This window comes from Arachis hypogaea, chromosome 15 (assembly GCF_003086295.3).
Source record: "Arachis hypogaea cultivar Tifrunner chromosome 15, arahy.Tifrunner.gnm2.J5K5, whole genome shotgun sequence".
NCBI classification, from domain to species: Eukaryota; Viridiplantae; Streptophyta; class Magnoliopsida; order Fabales; family Fabaceae; genus Arachis; species Arachis hypogaea.
Genome location: NC_092050.1, coordinates 132,845,264 through 132,862,304, shown reverse-complemented (window position 1 = coordinate 132,862,304; position 17,041 = coordinate 132,845,264). Strand labels below are relative to the sequence as shown.

General features: G+C 38.5%; 1 protein-coding gene across 4 annotated transcripts; it reads right to left on the bottom strand.

Moving 5' to 3' along the window:
- Positions 1–1,430: 1,430 nt before the first annotated feature.
- LOC112750750 (uncharacterized) lies at positions 1,431–9,622 on the bottom strand. Of its 4 annotated transcripts, none has more exons than XR_011872273.1 (5): positions 8,933–9,597; positions 7,717–8,085; positions 3,305–7,624; positions 2,046–2,469; positions 1,431–1,957 (listed from the first exon to the last, which is right to left on the bottom strand). XR_011872273.1 is itself a non-coding variant. In XM_025799574.3 (4 exons), exons 1-3 carry the CDS (start codon positions 9,041–9,043, stop codon positions 3,329–3,331), a joined length of 4,776 nt encoding a protein of 1,591 aa, XP_025655359.1. In that variant the 5' UTR covers positions 9,044–9,622; the 3' UTR covers positions 1,431–1,957; positions 3,305–3,328. The 4 variants fall into 4 exon arrangements, 2 of the variants coding, with proteins under 2 accessions (XP_025655359.1, XP_025655362.1); XR_011872275.1 differs by having other exon boundaries at positions 7,778–8,085; positions 8,933–9,594; XM_025799574.3 differs by lacking the exon at positions 2,046–2,469 and having other exon boundaries at positions 8,933–9,622.
- Between the last annotated feature and the right edge of the window lie 7,419 nt (positions 9,623–17,041).

Here is a 17,041-nt window from a genome sequence, read left to right as displayed (position 1 = left end):
GTTTTAGTCTCCATCTCTAAAAATTTTAGTCCCCTGTGTCCTCATTTTTTATAAGTACTGAAATACTGAAATTTCTAAACATGATACTGAGTCTTAGTTTCCCAATTTCTGTCTCAGTACCTTAGCGTTTATTTTGAGGTACTAGTACAAAAATTGAAAGACTGAGACTCAGTATCATGTTTGTTGGCTCAAAGGTTGGTACTAAAATTTCTATCTCTGTCCCCAAAATTTCAGTACCTCCAAAAATTGAGAACACAAGGAATTGAAATATTTAGAAACGGAGACTAAAACTTTATTAACATTTTATACCTAAAAACTCTCATTTCAATTAATTAATTCCAATTTTATCCTTTGTACAAATTAAATTAAAACTTCATTCTTGTTTCAATTTCTATCTCCCACTTTATACCAAACAGAATACTGAGATTTATTTTAATTTCTGTCTCTGAATCTCTGTCTCTCAATCTCAATCTTATTGTCTCTGTCTCTCTACCAAAATAATACACGTAATGTTTAGAAGAAAGAGAGACAGAGACTAAGAGATAGACTGAAATAAATCTCAAGTATTGTATTTCATGTAAAGTAAAAGACAGAAACTGAAATAAAAATAAAACTCTATTTTAATTTGTACAAAAGACAAAATTATAATTAATTAATTGAAATAAAAATATTTTAAATATAAAATGTTATTAAAATTTCAATCTCCATCCCAAAATATTTCAATCTTCTGTGTCCCCACTTTGGTACTAAAATTTTAAAAATAAAAGTTCAAATTTTAGTATCAATCCCTAAATTAACAAATATAATACTAAATCCCAATCTCTAAACCAACAAATATAATACTAAACCCAATCTCCGTCCCAATACTTCAAAAGAAAGGCTACTTAAAGGACTTTTATTTTTCTTCTCTGCTTGGTTGTTTTAAATTTTCAACCACCAAAAAAAAAGTCCCTGACCTTAACTGGGAATTGATTATTTATTTATTTTTATAACGTGCTTTTCCAAAAATGTTGATATGGCTCCAAGTGGAACCCCCACTGCAGGCGTTGCTCTTAGCTGCTATATTAAACCTGATCGGCAAGATTATTATTTTGGTGCTTTAGTTTCTATAATTCGTTATTTGTAGTATTCAACTGGTATAACTGATCTTTTTGTAGCATATATTTTCCGAAAACATTTTGTCATATTTCTGGGTCGAATATTGCATGGGACATCGTGTATAGACGCTGGGTTGTGGCTAGATGCATTCAACAGCAAAGAACAAAATACAACATTATGAGCCATGAGAAGAATGTGTTTCGCCAGCAAATATTACGTAGACGTGAACCACTACCAAAGAATTTGAGTTAATCTACATCACAATGCAAATCAGAGAGAGAGAGAGAGAGAGAGAGAGAGAGAGAGAGAGAGAGAGAAATAGAGGCCACACATTGACCATGACGGCTAACCTGTGCATATATCATCAATAACCAGAATGTGATAAGTGAGAAAATTCAAAAAGTCAAGAGACTACAGCATTCTATATATGTAACAAAAGTTGGAAGAGAAGGTAAGGAGGAAAGAAAAAATAATTTTAAGAAAGACAGAACTGGCTTCAAGCCTGGCCAGTGATTCATCCAATCCTCTCCTTTCAAATGGTTGAGAATGGATTGGGATGTTGCAAGGAACGGTCACAGTCAACATTTATGCCAATTTTTTTTTCCTTTTTTTCCTTTTTTCTTTCTTTTTTCGTTTTCTGAGACACTAGGCGGGGCATTATCACACCTGTTTTCAGTTAGATATCTACACAGAAAAAAACTTATCTGCAAGGAAGGGGCAATCTGTTGGAAGCAGATTCATACAAAACAAACTGCATCAGCCATCAGAGGCCCTGCTATGCCAGCAGCAAGCGAAGCATCAGTGGACACACGGCATGCTAAATTTATCCCAAATATTCCCGACATCTTCCACAAAAAACCTGCATGGCACGAGGAACACATACAATTAATTGCAAGTTCCAAATTACACAGCATTGAAAACGGGAAATTGCAAGACATGAACACAACCTCAATATGAGCGGAATATAGAACCAGCATCGTGTAAATAACAGCATTGTAAACAAATGGAACCCGAATTCAGCAGGCCTTGAGACAAATCATAAAGGCTGCGTTTGTTTCTGAGAACAAGACAGGACAAGACACTGAAGGACAGAGACACAAATTTTTGTGTTCTTGTATTCTGTTTGGTGAAAAACTAGAACAAATTATGAAAATTCAACTTATTTCTCATTTTTTTTTTCATTTAAAAAATTTGAGATGAAAAATATAATAATAAAAAATATAATCATGAAAAATTAATAAGAATAATGAAAGAAAAAATAAAAAATAAGTTGTATCCCTTGTTAGTGTCTCTGGACACATTGTCTCTGTACATATCTCTTCTGCCAAACACGATTATGTGTTTCTGTGTCCCTGTCTCAGTGTCCTATCTCTGTAAACAAACGCAACCAAAGATCTAACATCAAAGGCATACATCAACATGACCTAATTTGACAGACTTGGCCAAGAGCCAATTTCATGAAACTAAGGATTTCAAAATCTGAGACACTACAGAGATTTGGAAGAAATGGATAAAAAAATAAATAAATAAATAGATCCTAGAATCCTATCTAATAAACATATACTTAGAAGCATAAGTGAATTATTACATAAAATTAAGAGACAATAAAAAAATATAATGGAAGGAGAATCGAAATTATTGCAGATTTTTTTGAGTAAAAAATATGGCGTAGCCCACACTGATTACCAAAAGAAAAACCCCGTCACTTAGGCTTCAGGCCCATGATGTCTATCATTATCATAAATAGAAAAAGCACGTGCACACAGCCGAAAACTTCACAGGTAGTCAGAAACATACTAAACACCCCCCCCCCCCCCACAACAACTACAACACACACCCAGACACAATAAACTCGACCAAGCACTCAAAACAAAGGCAGCACATAACATCGTTAATGCCGCAACATCATCAGCACAGCTCCTCAAATTGAACATAACATGGGGAGCCTAGGTTTCATCCACACCAAGAAATGGAGCCTCAGTATGTGGAATGAATCACGCAAACACGACAATTGGGTATTTTTATGCGTTGGCTTGCCTGTTAACAAGCTTTTGTGGAAGTACTATCCCAACACCACCCCCCCCCCCCCCCCCCAAAAAAAAAAAATTCGATCCAGATATACTTGCAGAAATTGAAGGGAGAAGAGGGGGAGAAATGAAACAAACAAACATCGATACACAGTCAAGGCTTGCAATAAGGGGCTCACCTCAACTTAAATATTTCCATTATCCTACTGCCATGAGGGCTGTTTGTAGCTAAATCTATCAGCTCCATCCCAACCACCATCAGGTTCTTTCCTCTTCAACACACCTGCCACCTGAAACATCTTCATATGTTCTTCCATCAAGGATTGTGAATTGGGATTGGGAGCGGGCACTTGCCTCAACCCAGAAGGCAATCTATCCTCTCTTCGGTCTGTATCCGTGCCACCAGGGCCTGAATTAAGATCGAGACTTTGACTTCCCCATTTGCGGTTGTCAGGAATCACATTACTTGTACCACCTGGAAGACTCATGACATAGGGACGAGCATACGCTGAGGAGACAACACCGCCAGGTCCAACTGGCTGTGACGGTATGGTAGGAAAGCAGAGTCCACCAACAGTTGATGAATCCATAAATGCTGCTGAACCAACAGAAAAGGAGTTTGAAGATAATGGAAAACTGGTCTCAAATGGAAATCCCCCTGGATACGGAAAGGGTGCAGTAGGTGGGTAAGCAACAGCAGGAGAGGATGAAAGCACTGGCCCCCTGTACAGCTCAGGACCAAAGGAACTGCTACCAGAAGTAGCCATGAGCCGCTGTGCCGCAGCAGCTGTAACATAACTCTGTTCACCTCTACCAGAAAGATGCGCAGGGACAGTAATTGCTGAATATGAATTGCCTGGAGGAAACCATGACGAATAATTCCCCAATTCAGCAGTGTTCGCTCTCGTACCATGGATAGCAGATGGAAATGGTGCACTATTTTTCATCTGCTGACTTCGAGCTGGGACCTCGGTGCCAACTTCATCAAGGCCTGGTCCATTATTCAAATCAAAGTCTCTCGACACACTCCCGCCATTGGATAACCCACCAGACAGTGAAGACTTACTTGGCAAAGCAGGAACATCCAGTTTACTGAGAGAGAAAGAAACAGCATCAGGAGTCTCATCAACTCTGTTCAAATCAAGATCAAGTCCCATAGTGGTGCGATCAGGTGGACCAGATTCTAAAGAACCATGGGAAGCTACATCCTCAAAACTTCTTTCATCAGCAACATTCAAATCAAAATCTAAAGGAGCACGGCATTGTTTCAAAGCAGTGGAATCAACAGAAGGAATATCACTAGTTGATGATGTCTCTACGTTTTTCCTAGGCTCAGCTGGCCGGAAGGCGCTTGTAGCAGCAGAGCCTTTCCATCCAAGTTCACCCTTACTGCGCAATGGGTTTTCCGGCGGAATTAATGGTCTCTTGGCAGCAGATGCCACGGTAATTGTTGCATGGAATCCCCCAGAGATGGACGAAATGGGGAAAGGCAATGCAGAAGGATTTCGAACCACAGATGATGCGACATGTTCTTCCTGTCTAACAATGTCCCCTTGGCTCACATCATCAACAGGGAAACCCTCATTTAAATCAAAGTCCAATCTTACGGCTGCATCAGACCCAGAAACAGTTACAGATGGATTAATACTGCAGGCATGCTCTCCTGCAACATGAGAATCATTCCCATCTGAGTTACACTCTGAGGTTTTGGATGCTTCATTTTCTTTCCCAGGAACTTTAGACAACTCTGGGCGATTTGAAGACATAGAGCATTGTCGAAGAACCTCTTTCCTGCCAGAATTATCTTCATCGCATCCATTAGCTTCAGCTGAAACTGCTGAGTCTCGATCCTTCCGTTTTTCATCAAGTTCAGCGGCAGCCAACTTCATCTCACTTGCTTGTTCATCCCTGGATGCTGGCAAAGAATTACCTGAAGCAGAGGGTGGAGCCACATCCTCCTTTTTAAAATCTGGAGACTCAGATTTTTCTGTAACTGGAGATGACTTTTGAGATGACATACCAGTAACCATCACTTGCTCCACACCAATCTTCTTATCATCTGAAGATAACTCCGGTAACTTTTCACCTACCTCCTTTTCAATCTTTACAGTTGCAACAGTCTCTTTCGAAACTAACATTTTACCATTCTCCAGGATTGTCTCACCCAAGTGATCAACCTTCACCGGTTGAGAGTCTGAACCGCTACTTTTAGCCCACTGACTTCCAAATTCCCTCTGCTCGAGTGATTGGTCCTGAGTCTCCTTTTTATATGGTAACAAGGTTTCAGGAGTATCCTCAGCCGTTTCCAACCGTGGGCATACAGCTTCGGCATTTTGTGACAAATCTGCAGCTGAACAATTTATTTGAGCTCTGTTATCACCAGATTTCTCTTTACAACTAGATGAAATAGCTTCGTCTACAGAAGAATCACGCAACATTGTTGTCACAGGGTGCCCTGGATCATTTTTAAATTGCAATGACTCAACAGCACTAAACTGAGGCTCTCCTGAAGCTACTGCATCAGATTGTGCAACAGTATGAGCAGATGTTTCAGCCGGATGTTTTAGCTTGGAAACATTGGCTGAACTTGATTCATCTGCCACAGATGACTTCCCCTCAGGTGAAGCTGGAGGTGAGATATTTTCAGATCTGGATATTTCCCCTGCAGCAACAGTAGCAAGTAAGTTCATCCCATCATCTCCAGGCGAAACAGAGGCACTTGCTTCAGAAAATTTCACACAGCTTTCAACTAATGCATTCATAGGGCTTAAAGATGCATCATAAGTCTGGCCAGATCTGGAAATAAAACCTGAAGGGGAATTAGTTTGTTTTGATGTCTCTGCTACTTTATCGCCATCTTCATTAACCCTTCCCCGTTCATCACCCAAAGGAGAACCGTTATGATCCTCACAACTTGTAGCACATGCCTCAGTTATCACATTTGATGAAGCAATGGTATGCAAACCATCATTCTTAGCCTTCACTCTTCTATCCTGAGACTCATTCTTGTCAGAAGGAGGCGAAGCTTTCCCACAAGGAATAGCAGGTTCTTCAGAAGAGCCACCATTAGCACCTCGTGAAGGACTGCGAACAGTATTTGGCAGCCTAAGGATCAGACGCTGATTATTACTCCCTTGATCGGTTGGCTGATCAGGAGACTTTTCATGGGCTACCCGAGTTGGTGAAACTTTTTCAGAAGGGGAATTTCTAGTGGAACTTTTTGCAGAAGTGGGATCCTTCTGAGCAAGAGCGACACCAGCGCCATGTATACCATTGCTGGACTTCCGGGTTCGAGATGCACCACCAGGCATTTTGCTCACACTCATTGACACTGCAGTGGAGCTCCTTGAATCTTCCCGGCAAGACCCACCAGTTTTTGCATGTTCACTAGAACAAGAAAAGCTGTTGTTCTGAGATTGACTAGAACTGCTGCTCCTCTCCTCCTTGATAGGTGTCAACGGTTGATCTGATGCTGCAGCGCCAACTACCGCCTTAACATTTTGATCTTTAGAGGTACTGCTTACTGAGGTAGTCATCGATTTAATTGAACCAGGAGCTGAAGAGGACTTGGACAGGGCCTCCACAGAAACATGCTTAGCCAACAAAGGTTTAGATACCGAAGGTTGAATTGCAGATCCCTTTGTAGCATTCTCCGGTCCTCCAGTTTTCTTATTTCCAACATGAGAGACCTCAGAAGCCGCTGGCTTTACTTGCCATGAAACAGGACGAGTAGAACCAGATTTTGAATCAGTCATATTCATTTCAACCTCAACACGTTTCTTCCACGTGTCTACTAAACCCCTAGCCTTCCTCTGAATTTCAGAATTTTTGTGTGTGCGTAAATGATTGACAGATTTCCCAACATTGCATGTTTGTAATGCATGAAGGTTAACAGGAAGCTTATCCAATGCACGAAGCAACGCTAACAAAAATTCCTCCACAGATTTGTCACTTTCTTTATGGTTACTACTGTCACTAATTTTCCCTTTGTGGACCTCCTGGAGCCATTCGTCCAACACAGGCAAACCCCTAAGCTGTACAAACCAACCAAGACAGTCATAACGGTCTGTAGCTGCTATAACATCAACAAGCATAATTCGCCCAGCCAAATCTATTCTTTTATCACCATTGTCTGGTTGCATGAGCTGTACAAGTCTTTCAACTCCTTCAAAGTCTACAAGCCCACCTTTGTCAGTAATTTTAGCAATCTCAGACTTCATCATGCTCTCAGGTCTACCCTGTCCAGAATCCCCATCATCTGCTTTAAATAACCGCTCTCTTTTGTATGGATCAGATCCCTGCTCACCCCTTTCTCTCTTTTTTCCCTTAACCTGTGCACCAAGGGAAGAATTATTTTGAACACTATCAGAACCAGATTTCAATGATTGTGTTGTCGTCGGACCATTCAAAGCTTTTGGCGAACGGCCTCCTGACTGCACTGCCCCATGCATTTCTAATTTTGTCTTATCTAATAACTGGTCAACTTCTTCCTGAACAGCCTGATTCCATCAGAAGACAAAAAAACCTATCAATAAAATCTAGCAATAATATAACACAGGAAAATACAAACACAAGATCCAGGAAAACTGACATTAATGTAATCTTTATCAGTTAGCCACCATAAACAGTTGTTCTCAATGTCATACACTCGCCTGCAGACAAAAGCAGATATCCCTGAAGGAAGTTCAACACCTTTACGAAGGAACGCGACTTTACACGGATGGAGTAATGATGCAGCAGATATTTCATCCTTGTGATAGGAGTAGAAGACTTCGTTTGGGGCAGCTTCCAATATACCCTTGGCAAGATTCACATCAGCATGTCGGTAAAGCCAATTCACTTCTAAAGTTGGACTTTCTTCTTTATTAACTATTAACTTGCGAATTATTCCAATAAAAGGTGGGGAATCCTGGGGTGGCTTGAAAAGTGCACAATCACCAACACGAATCTTGCGTCCATCCTGCAATGAGCATGAATGATTAAGTTTATTACATTAGGCACGAGGTAGTAATCAAAATTAAGTGTGGTAATCAAAATTAAGAAAAAAAGAGTATTAATATGTTAAGCATAAACAATAACAGATAAGTCAACAATGAACTGGTTGTATTGGGGTTGGGGATCGTTTCGGACGGAAAATATATCAATGAAATATACACGTCGCGCAAAACCAGCGCCGAAAAGAATAAGAGTGCATAATGCAGAGATAAATAATCAATCTAACAAGCACAAGTCAGCTAGAATAGAGCTCTGAAGAAGAAGGGAAAAATCGGATGTGATATATAAAAGATGGAGAGCATTTAATTCACACAGAAGACTAACAAAACTCGCAGAACTTCCATAAAGAAGCACAAGCACATCACACGGACTAATAATCCAAAACTAGACGCGTATATATAAAATAAAATTTCCGACCCCCAAATTATCAACACCTCAAAAACATAATTAATTTCCGAATTAATAGTCCCAGGGAATGAAAATAAAATATTATGTTTAAGGAAAAAACAACTTGCGTCTAATCTAAGATCCCAAAAAACAAGAAAAGAAACCCAAAATCACCCAACCAAGGGAAAAACTTCAAACCAATAACCAGATATGATAAATTCGTAAAAGAAAAGAAAACCCAAATAGCTCAAAATCGAGCCAGACATTAAAAATGTTAGGAATTTCGGATTTTAAAATGATACTCTAGGCTTTTCATTAAAAAGAAAATACCGAAAAGCTCAGAGGGAGGAAAAACCAAAACAAACGCATTATGAACACCAAAAGCAAGTGGAAAATTGTAAATTTCACAAATTATATGTATATACTTTGCATATATATTCAGACGGTGAAGAATCGGGGGCTACAGCGGTGGCGTTGGAAGGTACAGGCCACATGTGCCGGCTGTGTTTCCACTCCTCAGGACCGGACCCATGCATAATATTCCTCCATCTTCATTGATCCCACAATTCTCCCTGAAAAGAAACATCAATTCGAGGTCGAATTTCCCCACAGCAGCAAAATAATGAAAACCCTAGATTCGAACAATCGGCATGGACTGCTAAAGAGAGACCAACGACAAAATCGAAAAACCCTAGATCAAGCCCCTCAGATCTCTGCTTCTTCCTGCTACTGCTGTACAATACAATCCAATCGAACAAAGGGGGGAAAAGAAAACCTAGCCGATCGATAGAAAGAAAGAGGGGTAAGTGTGGTGTTTCCTTTTTCTTTTTAGGGCTTAGGTGGCGATTTTTTGTAATCGGAAAAATCGGCGAAGGAAAGGGAAAAGGAAGGGTTCTTCGAGTAATCGAGATCGATCGCTGGGAATGGAAGAGAAATCCAGAGATTTTGTGCGAACAAGACGCGACGATGAGAGAGAAAGGGAAGATAGAGAGAGTAAAAATAAAAAATAATAAAGAGGAAAAAGAGTTCGATGCGCTTGGCAAACGCGAAACGGCGAGAAAATTTTGGGCCTAAAGAGAGAGAGTGTGTCTGTGAGATTAATAATGATAATATTTAATAACAAAAAAAAGAAAATTTGTTTTATTTTGTAAAATGATCGCGACAAGGGGAACGACGACGTTTGGGTTACCCGAAAACGACACCGTTTGCTTCTTCCGTTACGGACTCTTTAACCCACATGTCTTTAACTTGTGCGTGTACTCATGGCTCGCTCTCGTTGTCAACTCACTCCTTCAGTCCCTTCTACTTCCGTGCCAAATGCGAGGAGCTAAAAACCACGTATGGACGGGATTCTGTTCCTCTTTTATGATTTTGTCAATTTAACTTCTTTTTAACTACTTTACTTATTAATTACGGGATCTTGCTAATATAATTCTAAGGATGTATTTTAAAAATATCATAAAAAGAATGTTTTATTAAAAATTATTAAAAAGATATTTTTTTTATATTTTTAATACATTAAATGTTTTGAAGCATTAAAACTTTCTATTATTAATTTCTTAAAATATATCTTTAAGATATAAAATAACTAAATCTATTAATTAATATTAATTTTTATATTTATTATTATTATTATTATTATTATTATTATTATTATTATTATTATTATTATTATATGTATACAATGTAAATATAGATTAGAAGGGACTCATACAAATTTTTTTTTAAATAGTTCTTTACTATATATAATGGAGATTTAAAAAAAAGTTGGTGTATAAAATTTCTTCCGGGAAATACCCTTCCCATATATTTATAGAAAAAAACTTGTGTTATTACTAACATAACATTTAAGCCTAACACCTCATAATTAAAATGTAAGTTACTTAACATCTTGATTTTTTTGTTGACTAAACAAATAAAAAAAAAAACAAAGAAACAACTCCTCTAACAAGTTGAGGGAGATCACTATAGAGAATAGGGAGGATGTCATCTCAAGGTTTCATTCATTCAGCATTATTCACCATGCAACGTAACGAATGGCATGTTTTCCAATCGCATCACTTACTCTGTTAATTGTTCTCTGCACAAGCTTAATACCTGCTGACGTGTACCCTATAAATTTAGCGATAAGATCAACAATCAAAACTCACCAAATAATCCAGAAACAATAAACACGGAGGAACTCAACCACAATTTGATTAGAATTACAAACAAATATCATCCTCAATCTGTTATTAATAACGGCACCCATCTTTTAACCAAAATATCATAACAAACAAAGGAAGTTAAACACTTCACTCATCTATATAAACAAACTAGATAGCTCAGTGGAAGGCAGATTACAAATACATTTTATTTTCTTATTCGTATTACTCTTTTAATATCTTGTGCTGACTTAAACGTCGGAGTGCTTTTTGCAGGTGTTCTCGCCGCCGTGTTTCGCAATACCGAGATTTTCTACCATTTTCCCTAGACGACGTATAGCTCTCTTCAAAGTCGAGCAGTCGTGAAAGGAGTCTTTATACCTCGGTTGAACTCGAACGGAACATTTGGCGCCCACCGTAAGTCCGGAATTCATCTACCCCCACTATTTTCTTTACCTAGCTCTTTACTCTCTTCTTTTACAGGATCTCCGATCCTCAAGTATGGCTGATAATGGAGTCCATCAACCCACGCAAGCAGAGCTCCTAGCTCAGATTATTGAACTCCAGGCAGAAGTCCGAAGGATAGCCGAGCTATCCATCTATAACAATGCCGGAAAGCATGAGGAAGAAAACTCTAAGGGCTCAGCTCAAGGCAATACAGACCCATTGACAAACGAATTTTTGTATGGTCTAGAAATTCATAAATATATAATCGCGTTGTAAGTATAGTTTCTAAACCAACAGAAAATCCTTTCGTGCAAAAGTTTTGGTTGTCACAATAACAAACCCAGTAAAATTTATAACCGAAGTATCCAAACCTTGGGTCGTCTTCTCAAGAAATTGCAGGGAGGTGTATTTATTACTGGTTATGGGTTTTTATCTTTTTGGGGTTTTTGAATAAGAAAACAAGTGATTTAAATGACAGGAAAAATAAATTAATAATTATAAAGAAAACTCTTGGCAAGGTATGAGAACTGGGAATCATATCCTAGTTATCCTTATCAAGTGTGATGAGAATTGGATTTTGTTCCCACTTAGTTAACCCTTACTAAATAAAGGAAAGTCAAGTGGACTAATTAAATTGATTCTCAAGTCCTAGTCAACTCCTGTGGAAAGACTAGCTTTAGAGCGATTCAAATCAATTAGCAACTCCAATTTCAATCCACAGCTGAGTTTGATAACTCAAGTGTTGCCAATTAATCAATCAAAGCTAAAAGGGAAGAAAATCTACTCGAATGAAAATAATTTGGATAAATCGAAAACATCAATAACATAAATAGAATAACGATCTTATATCTGAAATACGGCAATTTATATTAATTAAGAAAATCCTAACATGAATGGTTCATAAGCCAAATTGAAAAGATAAATAACAATTAAAGTAATAGAATAAATAAGAGTAGAAAAAAAATTAAAGGAACATTGAACCTGAGAAGAAGTTGAAATCCTAATCCTAAAACTTGAGAGAGAGGAGAAAGCCTCTCTCTCTAAAAACTACATCTAAATCCTAAAATTGTGTATTATGAATGTTGTTTATTTCTTCCTCTTTCTCTTTGATTCCTCCATTCTCTGGCTTATATTCTGTGTTTCTGGATTTGGAATTGGGCCGAAAAAGGGTCCAGAAATCGCTGGGGGTGTTTTCTGCAAATTCATGTACGTGGCGTCTGTCACGCGTTCGCGTTGATGCTATTTCGCGCTAGGCACGCATCCGCGTCATCCATGCGTTCGGGTCGTTGCCTTTTCTTCAAAACTCCATTTTTGTGCTTTCCTTCCATTTTTGTATGTTTTCTTTCTGTCCTTTAAGCCATTCCTGCTCTATGAGACCTGAAAATACTTAACACACAAATCACGGCATCGAATGGTAATAAAGGATAATTAAATTTAATGTTTTTAAAGCATAGGAAATATGTTTTTCACATATATCATAAAATAAGGAAGGAAAAGTAAGACCATGCAATTCATATGAATAAGTGGGTGAAGAATTAATAAAAACATTCAAATTGAGCACAAGATAATCATAAAATATGGGTTTATCAACCTCCCCACACTTAAACAGTAGCATGTCCTCATGCTAAATCCAAGAGAAAGAGTAAAGGTAGAATGGTGGAATCTTATACAATGCAATCTATTCTAAATGCAAGCTACCTACATGAATCATGCAATTCTAATTACTATCCACCTATATATATAGAGCTTACATGTGGCTAATTTGATTCATATTCTCCAAGGAATCATATATGTAAAATTAATGCCAAGCCATATTAAAATACTTTCACAATTGAGTTGGGTTAAAATATTTCACAAACTTGCAAGACAGTTAAATAATTAAATCTGGATATATGGAGATGAGCTATTGAACCCTCACTGGATTTTATGTTTACTCTCTAGTCACTCAGTGTTTGGGTTAATCACTCTATTCTTTTCTATTCATGCTTTCTAAAACTTTGTTCTTCATCTAACCAATCAACAAATATACAATGTATATGATGAGCGGATAATTTATACGCTTTTTGGCAGTGTTTTTACATAGTTTTTAGTATGATTTAGTTAGTTTTTAGTATATTTTTATTAGTTTTTAAATAAAATTCACATTTCTGGACTTTACTATGAGTTTGTATATTTTTCTGTGATTTCAGCTAATTTCTGGCTGAAATTGAGGGACTTGAGCAAAAATCAGATTCAGAGGTTGAAGAAGGACTGCAGATGCTGTTGGATTCTGACCTCCCTGCACTCAAAGTGGATTTTCTAGAGCTACAGGAGTCCAAATGGCGCTCTATTAATTGCGTTGGAAAGTAGACACCCAGGGCTTTCCAGCAATATATAATAGTCCATACTTTGCTTGAGTTTAGACGACGCAAACTGGCTTTCAACGCCAGCTCTCTGCCCTATTCTGGAGTTAAACGCCAGAAACAGGTTGCAAAGCAGATTTAAATGCCAGAAACAGGTTACAAAATGGCGTTTAACTCCAAGAAAGACCTCTACATGTGAAAGCTTCAATGTTCAGCCCAAGCATACACCAAGTGGGCCCGGAAGTGGATTTCTGCATCATTTACTCATTTTTGTAAACCCTAGTAACTAGTTTAGTATAAATAGGACTTTTTACTATTGTATTTACATCTCTAGATGTTTAGTTCTTAGATCATGGAGGCTGGCCATTCGGCCATGCCTGGACCTTATCACTTATGTATTTTCAATGGTAGAGTTTCTACACACCATAGATTAAGGTGTGGAGCTCTGCTGTTCCTCATGAATTAATGCAAAGTACTATTGTTTTTCTATTCAATTCAAGCCTATTTCTTCTCTAAGATATTCATTCGCACATAAGAACATGATGAATGTGATGATTATGTGACGCTCATCACCATTCTCACTTATAAACGTGTGCCTGACAACCACTTCCGTTCTACATGCAAACAAGCTTGAATGTGTATCTCTTAGCCTCCTGATCGTGAGATCAGAGTCTTCGTGGTATAGGCTAGAATTATTGACAGCCATTCTTGAGATCCGGAAAGTCTAAACCTTGTCTGTGGTATTCTGAGTAGGATCTGGGAAGGGATGGCTGTGACGAGCTTCAAACTCGCGAGTGTTGGGCGTAGTGACAGACGCAAAAGGATTACTGAATTCTATTCCAGCAGGATCGAGAACCGACAGATGATTAGCCGTGCGGTGACAGCGCATTTTGGACCAGTTTCACTGAGAAGACGGGATGTAGCCATTAACAACGGTGATGCCCTACATAAAGCTTGCCATGGAAAGGAGTATGAAGGATTGGATGAAAGCAGTAGGAAAGCGGAGATTCAGAAGGAACTAAGCATCTCTATACGCTTATCTGAAATTCTCACCAATGAATTACATAAGTATCTCTATCTTTATTTTACGTCTTAATTATATTTTAATTATTAAAACTCTATAACCATTTGAATCTGCCTGACTGAGATTTGCAAGATGACCATAGCTTGCTTCAAACCGACAATCTCCGTGGGATCGACTCTTACTCGCGTAAGGTTTATTACTTGGACGACCCAGTGCACTTGCTGGTTAGTTGTGTGAAGTTGTGACAAAGAATTAAGATTATGAACGCGCGTATAAAGTTTTCAGCGCCGTTACCAAGGAATGAACGATCACGATTTCCCACACCAGTATACATACAAACATCATGAGGTCTTTTCAAGGTTGTAATGGGGCCAACGTAAAGGTAAGGGTGTATATAAGGCTAAGTGAGATATAAGTTGAATCCTTAATTAGTCTAAGATCTCACCTAATATATACATTCCCTATAACAATTTTAAAATTATCCTGGTTTTCCCAATTTTTTTCCACTTTTGTGTTACATACTCATGTACCAAGTTTATTTTGTTTTTACCTCCATGTGTATTGATTTATTATTGGGGCGAATCTGTCCCCTTATTTAATTACTTAAAATATATTTAATTTTTTTTAAAACATAAACATAACATTTTCAATGCACATGGTGTTTTCATTTATTTAGGTTTCATATGAGTATGCTCCCAAAATCCTGATTATTAATTTAACCCTTCCCTATCAACCCATGTTCCCACGTTTCCCTACACTTAGTGTGCATCACAATTTCTATCTTAAGCTAAACAAGGATTCAACTTGGGATTTTTAATTTTGTTTTTCCGCTTAAGGCTAGTAATGTGGTTATAGAACAAGAGGGGATCAAAAGGCTCAAGGGAGCTAACAAAGGTGATGTAGGAGGTAGGCTTATTTGGGATAAGTGAGGAAAAATTCAAATAATGGCCTCAATCATATGTGGGTATGTATCTACATTCTATATTGGACATATAGCTTAAAACAAAGTAAAGATTACAAGTATAGAAAAGAAGTGCGAAACACACAGGAATGAAATTTATGGTTAAATGTAATCATACAATTAAGTTCAAAAACTTACGGGTTGTGTGTTCATTGGCTCAAAAACCATATATCAGTTATGTATGTCATGCAAGTAGAAATCAAGAGTTCCCATTATTCTCAATGTGAATCTTAGGATGGCTCTTAAAAACTTAGTGTTTTTCCTTGAAGAAATGTTATTAACTAACTCACATTTGTTGCTATATATATATACAGTGTGTGGATTGTTGTGATTCTGTTATACTAAGGTCTCTAGTTTACTCTTTTTATTTCCAATTAATCCAAATTATCGTATGCTAAAATGGTAAACTAAACTAATTAATCCATATATTCTATATCACAACTTAATAAGCTAAAAGTGCAACTAAACTAGATATCTAAGATAAATATATAAACCAAAGTGCAAAAGACAGAAATACAGTAAAAATACAGAAAAATGTGCAAGTACTGGAAGATAAATAAGATAAGATAAAATAAAAATAAAAAATAAAAATACAGAAAAATAAGCAAAATAGGATAAAAAGAGAGTCTGAAAAGTGGTTCACCAAAATAAAGTTCGCCGGAGATGGCGACCTCCCCACACTTAAATAATAGCATCGTCCTTGATGCTCACTCAAGCTGGGTTTGAAGAAGTGTCATCTCCGGAAGGATGTGCAGTAGGTGTCTCTGTGGTGGTCTGAGGCTCTGCAGTCTATATGAGTGTCGGAGGGTCTACCTGCTGAAGTGGAGGCTCTGCATGTAGAGGAATCTCTGGATCAGCCGGCTGTATCTGATGGGACTCCTCATGGTGTGGCGCAGCCTGCTCAGGTCCTGCCTGCTCAGCCTCTGCATGTGCCTCCTCCTCATGATCGTCCGCCTCCTCCTCAGATGGCTCAGAAGGGGTGTCAGGCTCGGAGGGGATGTCGTGGTGCCCAGACCGGATCATCAACTTTAAGTGTTCATAGCGTCGCTTGTTGTGACGCTCAGATCTCTCATATCGCTGCTGGTTGTGGCACTCTATCTGGTATAACCGGTCGAATAAGTGATGCACGAGGTGGTAGATGGGTTCGGAAGCAGGTGAGGGTGCAGTAGTGGTGGCTGGTGCAGCAGGGCCTGAAGGGGCAGCAGAAGATGTGGCTGCCTCAGCAGAGTCAATAAGAAATGGAGGTCTATAGCCTAAAGCCTCAAACTTCCTACTGTGAGGAATGATCTTCTTGCAATCTGCAGCAGTTGGCTTTTCATCAGCAATCTCCTAGGGTACCTCAGCTCGGCAGCCTAGCTGAGTGATCAGGTATGGGAATGGGAGGGTGCCTCTGACATGGACTCTGGCCATGTAATACCGGATAAAGCGGGGCATATATAAGTCTTTTCCTTCCATCACACACCAGATGAGGATAATCATAGCAGCTGGCACCTCTGTCTCATGAGTGCTCAGCATCACATAGTTACTCAGAATCTGCTACCAAATCCGAGCTTCATCGTTCAGATAAATGATCTTAATTCCTTTGGGCACCACTGCGGACTTGCCCATGACCCAGG